Genomic DNA, 12,577 nt, shown 5'->3' on the forward strand with positions numbered 1-12,577 from the left:
AGAAAACTTGGGGATGCCTGGCTTGAGAGCCAGTTTGGTGTAGTGGTTAAGTGTGCGGACTCTTATCTGGGAGAACCGAGTTTGATTCTCCATTACTCCACTTACAGCTGCTGGAATGGCCTTGGGTTAGCCATAGCTCTCACAAGCGTTGTCCTTGAAAGGGCAGCTGCTGTGAGAGCCCTCTCAGCCCCACCCACCTCACAGGGTGTCTATTGTGTGGAGAGAATATATAGGTATAGGAGATTGTAAGTCGCTCTGAGTCTCTGATTCAGCGAGAAGGGCGGGTTATAAATCTGCAGTCTTCTTCTTGGTCAGGGCCTAAGATAGTGCACATGGAAGGCAACAATCTGCTGGAATGAGCAAGGACAAAAAATACAGAAATACCAGAAACAAAAAGGCAAGCGTGTAAATAGCCACTTGCCCAGCCATCCGTAGTGAGTAAATATCATCTCCAAGTGTTCCAGAAGGGAAGTTCAGGCAAAATGGAAAATGTCTATTTATTGTTTTTCTTTTAGGCATCGACACGTTTGAAATGAAAAAGCACCTGTGGGCAGGCAGCCAAGGAAAAATGTTTGTGAGGCCATAACTATTGTCGACTTATTTGCTAGATTGCAAGAAGGCATGTATTAAGGAAGTAGGAATTGATTTTGCTTTGTAACCTTGATGATTTTGAATAGGCTCATTCTACGAGTTGAGGCAGTCGTGGCTGACTGAGGGTTTTTATGGTCCCTCGGGCATCAGGTGTCCATGGGTCCCTCCATCACTGCTCTCTGCCAGTCATGTTTATCTCCTTCCTTTACTGCAATTTTCCTTCCTCCCCTCCAGCTCCAGCTATGCTGGAAGGAGCAGTGCATGCATTTCTGTTATCCCTGTTGGCTCCAGCAGGTCTAAATGGATTGCAAAGGAGTCACTGCCTCTCCCTCCCCCAGCACCCCTTCTGCACTGAAATGACGCTTTGCTCGGGTATCTGTGAAAACATTTACTGCATTACAAGGCAAATGTTGAATTTGTATGTTACATGTTAAAAAGTAAATTAGGAGGACCGGAAAAACCGCTGAGAAAGAAATGTCCTCATTTTAACCCAGACTTGCTAGCAATAGAGTAATCAACAGACATTTATTACCTCATTCTCCCATTCTGACATGTTACTGTTTTATTGGTTTCCCACACAAATGCTATCCATGCCAAATGTTCTTTCATTTAGTTAATTTCACTATTTTGCCATTGGCTTCTAACTTTGTACCACTTTGCATTCTAAACCACTGCCTACCAGCTATAAATAGCTCTGCTCACAGTACCCCATTCCATTGTCTGATGAAGTATGCTTGCAGTGGCAAACTGGGTCTAAAACTATTGGTTGCCAGGAGACAAAGGGGGCCCACCCACAACTATAAGGCTATCATTTAATTTTTATAAGAAATAAATAACATTTATTAAATAGAAAAGAAAAAAAGAACCCCCCCACATAAGCGGGGAAAAGGTACAATTAAAACTTTTGCAAAATAAATGTATATATATATTTAGTAATTACAGTGTGCATGTGTTGTACATTTTACTGGCACTATGCAGTAGATTCTAAATGCAAATACAGATTGCATTTTCTCCAGGGGAGCTGATCTCTGCCAGCTGGAGATCAGTTGTAAAAACGGGAGTTCCCCAGACGCCATCTGGAGGCTGGCAACCCTAAATACAATGTCAATTTTAGTTGCATTACTGGAACTTCTATTAAATTTTCAAGCTACTAAAAGGACATTAACATTTTAAACATATTGTCTAATGTTTAAGGGGACCCACTTCATCAAAGGCCCATTGCCATCAGGCAAGCTGACACCCTGGTCAGTCTACCACTATATGCATGCATACGAAAGTTGACATTCTGAATAAGACTTTGTTGGTCTTAAAGGTGCTACTGGATTCCTACTTTGTTCCGCCCCCGCCCCCCCATTACCTTTCAGACTGTCAAGTGGAAAGGATATTAATACATATGTTGATTGTGTTAGCCAGGAGAAGAAAGAAGCTTTTTCGGGCTCCAGTAGGTGCACTAAACAATGAAGGTTGCATAGGCCTTCTGGAAGCTGGCTAGTTATTTCTGACTCAGTAAAGATGTGGAATGGCATGGTATAACCACCACTGAATATGGCAAGTCTACCTGATTGACTCATTCACAGCAAAGTTCATGGTATCCCTAGTCCTTTGAGAAAACATAAGAGAAAGATCTGGGAATTCTTAAGTTGGGAAAGGCAAGTTAGATCTCAAGAAAGGAGGCAAACAAAATGGTAGGGAAACAGAGAGGCATGAACAGAAATCTGTAAACTTGTAAGATTATCTGCCTCCCTTTTCCTTCATCACAATAGGCCAGGGCATAAGAAACCTGGGCTCAGAGGATGTGTGCCTTACTCATTTTATTTTCTTTTGCTCAGATTTGATTAGTCAACTTTTGTTCAGTGGCATGCTTTATTTTTTGTAAGAAATCGTTGCTTATACAAATAGCATTGCATATTTCTTTTTCTGAATCTAGTGTCACGGGGTGGCATGTTGTACTCACATAAAGGCCTCTTTTCCTTGACTCTTGTTTACCAAAGAGGAGGGAGGGAAATGCGTGCCTCTAAGTGAGATTTCCATGGCTGATCCTACATCCATGGGGGTTGGAACAGGAGGTTGATTCTTAATTTGAAGAATAGTTTCTTGAGAAATAGAAATGGATCTGAGGTTACGAAATGAGCGCATTTCTAACTGGTGGCAGCAAAAAGGAATCCTATTTGTGTTGAGGGTGGGCAGGGCTTTGTTTGTAGAAAAAGCCCAGCAAGAACTCATCTGCATATTAGACCACACCCCCTGACATCACCATTGTGTCACTTAGGGCCTTTTTGGTAGAAAAAGCCCAGCAAGAGCTCATTTGCATATTAGGCCCCACCCCCTGACACCAAGCCAGCCAGAACTGTGTCCCTGTGTGTTCCTGCTTAGAAAAAGCTGTGAGGGTGGGTAGTAAAAAGCCAGGCTGGTATAGTGGTTGGAGTGCTGGTCTAGGATCTGGGAGACCCAGGTTCAAATTCCACCTCTGTCAAGGAAGCTGACTGGGTGATCTTCAGCCAGTCACCCCCCCCCCCCCAACTTTTAGAGGCTTGGTGAGGATAAAGTGGAGGAGAAGAGAACAACAATATCCCCTTTGGGTTTCCACTGGAGTGGCAGGAGGGGTATAAATTGAAATAATAAATAAACTCCTAATTAAGGTCCAAAAGCTTGATTCTTGGTCCAGCTTATTGGATTCCACAGCCCCACATGGCAGAACAATACACCCACGGGCACATCTCCTAATACTTCTCACCACAAAGTGCCCAGAAGTCCTCTGGATGTTTCAGGGACCCTTGGACTAACTAGAAACAGCTCCTGGAAGAGATGGCAAAGGACAAACCTCTAGGCTCTTTTCCCATGGGCAGAGGGGGGGAGAGAGAGAGATAGAGAGAGAGGGAGGGAGCGAGATGTATTTGATAGGGTTGCCAACCTCCAGTTGGGGCCTGGAGAGCTCCAGACTAAAGAGAACCCTGGATAAAATGTCTGCTTTAAATGGTGGACTGTATGGCATGATACCCCGCTGAGGTCCCTCTCCTCTCATACTCCAGCCTCAACAACCCCCCAAATACCCAGGTAAATATCCAGCCTCATCCCCCCCCCCCAAATATCCAGATATTTCCTAACCTGGAGCTGGCAACCCAGCTATCCAGCATTCTTAGTCAGGGGTAGGATCTCTTGTGGGCTGTGGAGTCTTGGCAGGTCCCTGGCAGTACACACTTCTGACACCACCTCTTGATGCAAAGATGCTGGTGTATGAGCAAAACTGCATTAACCCAATGTGTGTGCATGGGGGGGGGGGGGTAGGTATGAAGGCACTCCACCTCCACCACCAGTGGTGCTGCACAAGTGGAATCCAAATGAATACAAAAGATGGAGGAGTTGTGACCAGAGTCCAGATTAACTGGTGCTTTTGTGGTTGGTCTGTGTCTATGCATATGGAAAAACAAAAGTAACTGTCAACAGAAAGATCTTTTCCATCTGGCCAAAAATGTAATATGATCTATTGGGCAAAAAGCAGGATCAAGACAAATTCAGCCTCGGAAGGGAAGAAAAACTCCCAGTAATTGATAAGCCAATCAGCTTGTTAAGCCATGTGATGGATTCTCTATCAGAGAAATCAGAGAGACTGTGTATGATTGGGGGGAGGGGAGAAAGAGAGAGAGAAAGGGAGAGACTGAAGATATGCTGTAATGCAAACCCAGCCATATTAGGCTTTGAGAAGGAATTGCTCGTGAAATGATATGTCCCCCGTGCATTATGTAGGAGGTCAAAGTAGATAATCATCCCTCCTGGCTGTAAAATATTTCAATCCGTAAGAATTTATGATCTGCCCAAGGCAAACTGATGGTGCCGCACCCGGAACAACAGCTAAAAGAGGGGAAGCCTGGAGGGGAAGGGACTGAGGATGGCTCGAGGATTTTAATTAGGCACGCCAAGAGAACCTTGTGGTGAACATGCTCAACAGGCAAATGTACCTTGCCCAGTTTCCCTCAGTCACACATGAGGTGAGCTCCTGATAAGGATCGCCTTGATGTCACGAGCACACTGCCAGCTCTCAGCCCCATAGCTAGGGGCCATAAGGAGAGGGGGCCCATTAAATCACACAGGAGGGGGATTTATACCCTGCCTTCCACTCCGAATCTCAGAGTCTCAGAGTGGCTCAAAATCTCCTTTACCTTCCTCCTCCACAACAGACACCATGTGAGGTGGGTCGGGCTGAGAGAGCTCTCCCAGAAACTGCCCTTTCAAGGACAACTAGCTACGGCTGACCCAAGGGCATTCCAGCAGCTGCAAGTGGGGAGTGGGGAATCAGACCTGGTTCTCCCAGATAAGTGTCCATGCACTTAACCACTACACCAAACTGAGCACCCCTAGTTTCAAAGAATGAAGGAGGAGAAGGAGGACCCTGAAGGCTTGATTAATTATGTCAGCCACAGCCAAATTGCCTCATTTTCCAGTCTGCTATGGCTGACCCAGACACTATCTTGTCTTAGAGCTTTTTAAAACATTCAGTGGAGAAAAACCTATTTTCTTATTCAAAGCAAATGGTGTTACATCAATGTGAATTGCCAACTGATAAGGGGGGAAAGACCCTGGATTGTTGCAATGCCTTAAACAGCAGCAAAGCTTTACTTGGCATGCATGAGGATAAATGCTATCAATTCCTGATGTCTGGAGATCACGTTGTTTCTAACAGTGCAGAAGCAGGAGTCCCCCCCCTCCAATAAATAAATAAATAAGGATTCATCCCTACAGCTAATCCTGGATCGTTAGGTGTGTGTGATACAGATATCTACAAACACAATTTTGTCTCCTCTTGTGCATGCTTTATGCTTATATCTTTGGTGTATATTAAAAAAAAATCTGTCATGGACGGTTTGGCCCTTCATTTTATTGGATTATTTGGTTAATGTAGCAGAGGTTTGCCCAGTCATAGAAGCATGATACTGAGTGCAGTAAATACATTTTCCAAGAAGTGTATACCAAAAAAGGTGAACTTACATTTATTCAAGGAGATTCAATTCACATTCACGTCGCCATTAAAAGAAGAGAAAGAAGCCTAATCTAAAAAGTACTTTCACTATCACAAATGGCCAGTTTGTCCGCGATCATGCATGTGGGAATATGAGGGCACTGTATCTACAAGAGAGACCGGCAGAGACTTGTGTCTCCATGGAAGGCCATGTTGAGAGAGAGGAGGGCTCAGAGGGCAGCTCCCAGGTTAAGACAAAGAGAAGTGTCTCATTCAAGGCGATAACACCTATACATGCTTAGAATGATGTAGAGCCCCCCAATGTCCAGGCACACTGAGTTGCTCACTCCAACACCTTTAACAGTGTGAGGTCAGAGAGACAATATTAATGTACAGTGTTTGTGATATGATGGCCCAACTGGCTTGACATAGGGCAAAAATGACAGGAGATTGGCTGAATGGGCAGAGTACAGAGGAGGAGTGCCTGACAAAGCTGATGGCCCCCATTGTATGGTTCATATTGCCTATGGTTAGGGTTTTTTTTGAGCACACAGGAACGCTGTTCCGGCTGGCTTGGCATCGGGGTGTGTGGCCTAATATGCAAATGAGTTCCTGCTGGGCTTTAAAAAAACAAAAAAAGCCCTGCCTATGGTTAGCGGACAAACAAGTTTGCTCCCATCTCACCTCTGATTTTCAGAGCAATGGTTTATGAAGGATATCTATAGGAAGCATATCTAACCAACTGGCATTTATGGTTAATAATTAATTTATTATCATTGAAGACTACATACTAAACCAGGGGTGTCGAACTCATTTGTTATGAGGGCCGGATTTGACATAAATGAGACCTTGTCGGGCCGGGTCATGTGTGTCATAAAATGTAATGCCAGGTAGCGGACATATAAACTTTATAAAGGGCACAGACACACAAAGATTTTTTTAACTTAAAATAAAACATACTTAAAATATTAGCACACTTGCAATATTTTGTTTTACAGTCTCTGATCAGTGTCACCTCTTGCTATGAATTATTGCATCAAAAACTGCAGACAATGTCTGTGCTGTACCAGTCTTGAATATGTGCTGTTCAGGTGTACACATCTGTAAGTTGCAAACCTACTTTTGATTCATTGACATTCCTTACAGATATCTCATGGTCAATGCTTTGAGGCTAAGACCCAGAGGAACATGAAGCGGCTGGACACTGTGAGCTTTTGTACAGAAGTTGCTTCATGCACAAGTCAAGAACATGTGAAGGAACCATGGCACAGACTGAGGGCTATGTGCTTGTCTACAAAACTATAATTTTCCCTAGAAAAATGACTACAACTAAAAAAAATATACAACTTCCCCCCAAAAAAACTACTACAAGAACAGAGAGACAGCCATGTACAGTGGTCAGCGTCAGCCTACTATCTGGGAAGTCTAAATTCAAGATCCCCAATCAAAGGAAAATGTGAAAGAAAAAATAAGGAAAAATTGCTGGTTAAACCTGGGGTGGAACACACTCTCAGCCTAATTTTGATATTTCTTTTCCAAATAGTTCACATGCTTTCCTATTGAGAAAGACTGGAGGGCATGAGTACAGTGAAAAAGAGGAGGGGAACCCAGTTACACCCATAACAAGCCCAACAGAACTCTCTCTCTCTCTCTCACTCTCTCTCTTTCTCTGTAGCAAGACAAAAAGCTCATACCATCACTAAAATGTTGCTAGTCTTAAAAGCACTCTTTGTTGCTCTCCTGATGGTGAGGATTGGCAAAGGAAGCTCTGAATCTTTCTTTCCTTCCCCGAGGCACGAGGAGGGGGAGGAGCCTCAGCCATTCATTAGAAGGAACAGAGGCTTGTCTCAGTAGCTCTGCAGGGTGATTAATTGATCCTGGCAAACTTAATCACCCAGTAGAGCTATAGAGCCAAACTCCCTCATTGGCTGAGGCTGCTTCTCCCTCCTCCTCCCTTTGGGAAAAGGGAGAGGGGAGAGGGAAAGGCTGCTTTGCTGCTCTGGCCAGGGGAAACACAAAATGGTGACCAAAAAAAGCAGGCAAGGGAAAATGAAGCAGACGAGAGCCAGTTGCTGGAGGGCCTGATCGGAGCCCTCTGTGGGGCTGATCCGGCCCGTGGGCCGTATGTTTGACACCCATATACTAAACTATATGCCACATGTATCATGTCAGTATTAACTGGAAAAGAAAGATAGATCTGAGTCTCATCCGCATACTGGTGACACCACAGCCAATACCTCCTGATGACCTTTCCCAGTGGCTTCTTATTGATAATCAGTAGCATGGGGACAAGATTGAACCTTGTGGAACCCCACAAGCCAACAGCCATGGGGTAGATCAAGAATTCCCCAAGAGTACTTTCTGAGAAAGTCTCACCATAACACGAGTCCCCTTTTGTCTCAGCTCTAAGAAGTGACTCAGTAGGATGGTGTGGTCAATAGTATCAAAGGCCATTGAGAGATTCATCAGAACAAGTAGGGCCACATTTCCCTCTGTCTTAATTCTTGACAGAGGTAATCAACCAAGGTGACCCAAGCAGTCTCTTCCAAATCCCTGCCTGAAGCTAGGTTGAAATGGGTGCAGAAAATATGCTACAGAAAAACTTCAGGACTGCATTATTCGTCTGAATGCCTGCGGAACAGAAAACAAGCAGGCACTAGAATATGATTTATTATCCTTTTTTTTAAAAGTGCCCTACAGCAAGGCTGTCCCCTCTACAGCAAGGCTGAGAACCTGCCATCCATTACATATGAACAAGATTGCACTAGTAATGCTTAACTGGGACTAGCACAAATGCCATGAAGGATCTGTTTTTTAAAAAATCATCTAAAAAAACAATTATGCCCAACATTCCTTGCTTTTAGCTGGTTTATGTTTTGTTTTGTAGGAATTAGCAATACTTGTGGTGCAGAACTCTTCCCCCTTCAAAAGCAGTCCATAATATCAAACTATTTTCATTATTTCGTCAGTGGCACTGTTTACCAAAGTGGCTGTTTCTTCCAGAGTAGTTAAGGTGCATGGGTAATCCTGGCTCATCAAGGATCATGTTGGGAAACACAGAACTGGAAGGCACCCCAAGGGTCATCTAGTCCAACCCCCTGCACAGTGCAGGAAATTCACAGCTATCCATCTCCCACACCTCCAGTGACCCCTTCTCTAGACCCAGATGAAGGGGAGGGGGGAGAATCTCAAGGATCTGTTGTCCAATCTGACTTGTAGCTTTCCTGACTCCAAAGTAGGAAGAGGAGGATATCATGTTGCTTTGTGAGAGCTAGTATGGTCTAGTGGTTAGTGGAGAGCCAAGTATGGAGAAGGGGAGAACTAAGTATGCCACCTCTAAGCTCCTTGGAGGAAGGGTGGGGTGAAAATGTGATAGAAAGATACATGTGGCCAATCAGATATGCTCCTCGTGGTAAATTTGGCACTTCAGAGCAATAAAAACGTATAAATACAAATTTTATCAAAGAGGAGGCTGCTTTGCACTGCCAAAAACTTTGGCCGAGTACTGTTGGCTCAGCTTCATTCAAAAGTTTGCAAAAGATTTTTTTCCTGTTAAAAATACGAAGGCAAATGTACCCATCTTCATCGCCTAAAATCCCCAGTATTGACCTTCCTCATCTGCTGTTAATATTAGGGTGGTTTGAAAAAGAATTCCGTGGGAAGCAGATGGCTGAAATAAAGGTGCGTGGAATTAGTGACTGCTGCTTTGGTGACAGTGACACCTGTGCATGCAAACTGGCGAGGAGTTATTTGTGGCAGCATCCAGAGTTCGAGACAGAAGGTTTGTACAGCGAATTGGACTCTGAAATATTGTTTTGGATGGAGTGGCTGGTCACCAGGCAGGACTGGGTATATCTTTATACAGCTATATGAATGTGCCATATTATCTACACCAGCAGAACAACTGTAGATGAAGGATATGATCCTGCTCCAAACCAAATATCATAACAGAACAAACAAATTTCCCAACGATACTTGATTCTGCTTTGTTTCCTACTTTTGAGGGCAATTAATCCAGTATAATTTCCTTTTGGGGAAGACGAGGGTATTTCCCCACCAGATCATACTGGTAAGTGGGGATGAGGCGATACAGCTATTTTTTTCCCCTCAATGCACTATTGTCAGTGGTTTCATTTTGACCCACTTTCAATGCCAATCACAATTCTTTTCTTTCCTTTATGTCATATTTATACCATTTGCATTCCTTTTACACATTCTGCTTCTATGCTGTTTACATTACACACTGTTCATACACAAGGGATGCAAAAATAACATTGAAAGATGCTTTAGTTTTAACAGGGAAAATTTGGCATGGGGGGAAGCGAAAGCAGCATGTAAATAAAGGCTTTTAGGCTTGCAACGGAGAACACAAATCAAAAGGGGTGTCTGAGCTGAAGCAGACAGCTTTCAAAATTCTGTCTCCACCCTACTGATAAGCGATGGTCTTTTTTCTCTCTTGACCTCCCCAGTAGCTCTGTGGCACAACTCGCAGCTTGAGTAACCTCTAGGCCTAACGCTCCGTATCATACAAACACCATCCTTTAATCAATGGCAACCTGACCTCTTTAGACGGTTAATTCTCATTGACAGGACCAGATTGACATGTTTTTTTTGAGGGGGGGGGCAAAATTAAAAAATGACACCCCCTTATGGGCCCATTCTATCTTGTGGGCCCATAGCATAGAATGGACTCCACACCCAATTTGGCACCCTCCACACCCAATTTGGCACCCTCCCCTCCGGCAGCGCCTGGGGCAACCGCCCCCTTTGCCCGTCATAGATCCGGCCCTGCTCATTGGTCCAAAAGAGGACGAAAGCATCTGAAAGTACCATATGTACTCAAAAGGAAGCTATCTTGAATGCAAGACTCCCCCCATAGGGATGCCAGCCTCCAGGTGGGATCTGGGGATTCCCTGGAATTACAGCTCATCTCCAGACTACAGAGATTTCCCCCTGGAGACAATGAATGCTTTGGAGGGTGGACTACGTGGCAGTGTACTGCACGGAAGTCTCTGTCCTCCACAGGATCCATCCCCAAACCTCTAGGCATTTCCCAGCCTGGATCTAGCAACGCCCCCCCCCCAAGCCCCTGCTGGTGGCCAGGGGGGACATGGAAACCCTATTCCCTCCCACACATTATCAAACATAACTGTAGCTTGTATATGACTAGAAGATGACCCCCCCCTCTTCTTTTATGCCATATGTTTTTTTTAAAACCCTGGTCTTGTATTTGAGTAAATACAGTATGGGTGTCCCCCAATACAAGACCTGCTTGCGGAAGGTCTGCGTGCCAAGGGAGAGAAACGTCTGTGTCTAACACTCGGGATGATACAATGTCAAAGATGAAATTTTATAGCAGTCCGTAAAATTGAAGTATGAGCCAAGGGTTAACAATCTTGAATTTTACCCTTAAAATTAGTCTTGGGAAAAAAAATCCACTTCATTATAAATACGTTACCGCTACATAATGGCCTCCTGATTGATAAGCCCCAGAGCTGCCTTAGCTGGCAGTTCTTTAAGCGCCAATCCTTCATTTGGGGTTCTAACAGTGAGACGGGCTCCTCCTTCCTAGCTGGGCCATCAATTCTTACCTGCCAATACAGTTTGATGAGCTTGCTGGTATGCTGCTCAGTTCCTCCTGCCAGCCAGTAGACATAGTCAGCAACCATGGTGCTCCTAGGGATACGAACAGAATGCACAAGTGAAATGGAATGAGGAAGAGAAGGAAGGCAGATAAAAGAAGAAGAATTGCAGGTTTATACCCCGCCCTTCTCTCTGAATCAGAGACTCAGAGCGGCTTACAATTTTCTATATCTTCTCCCCCCACAACAGATACCCTGTGAGGTGGGTGGGGCTGAGATGGCTCTCACAGCAGCTGCCCTTTCAAGGACAACTTCTGCGAGAGCTATGGCTAACCCAAGGCCATTCCAGCAGGTGCAAGTGGAGGAGTGGGGAATCAAACCTGGTTCTCCCAGATAAGAGTCCGCACACTTAACCATTACAACAAACTGGCTCTATATAAGGGTGTGACTCCCACAATATAAAACCAAGAGTACCGTACTAAACTGGGCAGCCCCAGTTTTACATGAACACAATCTGATACCTTGCCCTGACCTGGAGGGCCCAGGCTAGCTCAGTCTTGTCAGATCTCAGAAGCTAAGCAGGATTGACCCTGGTTAAACCACCATCACCACCACCCTGGTTCATAGAAAAAGCAAATTCTGGAGGGAGAAGCAGCTGAATTTGCTGTGTGGCCAATCAGTTACATGGGTGTCCACCCCACCAGTCAACACACTTCTCTGAAAGGCATCGTTAGTTGCTGACCATGGACTGTGGGCATACTTGCAAAGGCAGCTGTGTGAATTAACACACACACACAATTATCATCTGCAGAGCTCATAACATCCATCTGAAATATCCATAGAGCTGTTTTATTAGGGAACAGAATTGCAGGGGAGAAAACGACCTGCAAGGGTTTTTTTCTCCCTCTCTCCCTCCTGGGCTTGATAGGTTTTTCTATTTTTATTGTGTGCAAATATTTAATGGTCGCTCAAAAATGTTTTATTTTGGCTCACTTTAAAGTATTTACGGACTTCCATGGGTTATATACAGTCAAAATTTCTTCCTGGACAGCAGTGGAATGCATGATATAGTATATAGCTGGTGTCGGGGAATATTTCAGTCTGTGGCAAAGTCAAACATAGTTCACCTTTGATTAAATTATGCTTATCATTACAGGGCGAGAGTGGGAAAGGAGGCAGCACACTCAGTAACTAATTGAATATGCTTTAGTACCGAGTGTTTGTAACAACCGCATTTCTCCGGTTAGACCGCGGAGGATATTAAAAACTATCGTACAATGGATATTAATGCAGACTTTAACAGACTTTAGGAAATCAGTTAGCTTTTTATGGCTGCTCCTCCAACACCCCTCTTGATTTCCTTCCCTCTGGAGATTCCAAATCCAATTAAACGCAACTAGATGTAATTCCAAATTGTCACTTTAGTCAATTAAACATATAATAATTGTGT

General features: G+C 44.3%; 1 protein-coding gene across 1 annotated transcript in view; it reads right to left on the reverse strand.

The window, feature by feature from the left end:
* Window positions 1-12,577, reverse strand: part of SPATA16 (spermatogenesis associated 16) — a 215,920-nt gene that overhangs the window by 81,667 nt on the left and 121,676 nt on the right. Inside the window, exon 4 of the mRNA XM_060240907.1 lies at window positions 11,137-11,221. Coding sequence (XP_060096890.1) covers window positions 11,137-11,221 — 85 coding nt within the window. The remainder of the gene's footprint in view (window positions 1-11,136; window positions 11,222-12,577) is intronic.

The sequence above is a fragment of the Heteronotia binoei genome, chromosome 6 (genome assembly GCF_032191835.1).
Source record: "Heteronotia binoei isolate CCM8104 ecotype False Entrance Well chromosome 6, APGP_CSIRO_Hbin_v1, whole genome shotgun sequence".
NCBI lineage: Eukaryota > Metazoa > Chordata > Lepidosauria > Squamata > Gekkonidae > Heteronotia > Heteronotia binoei.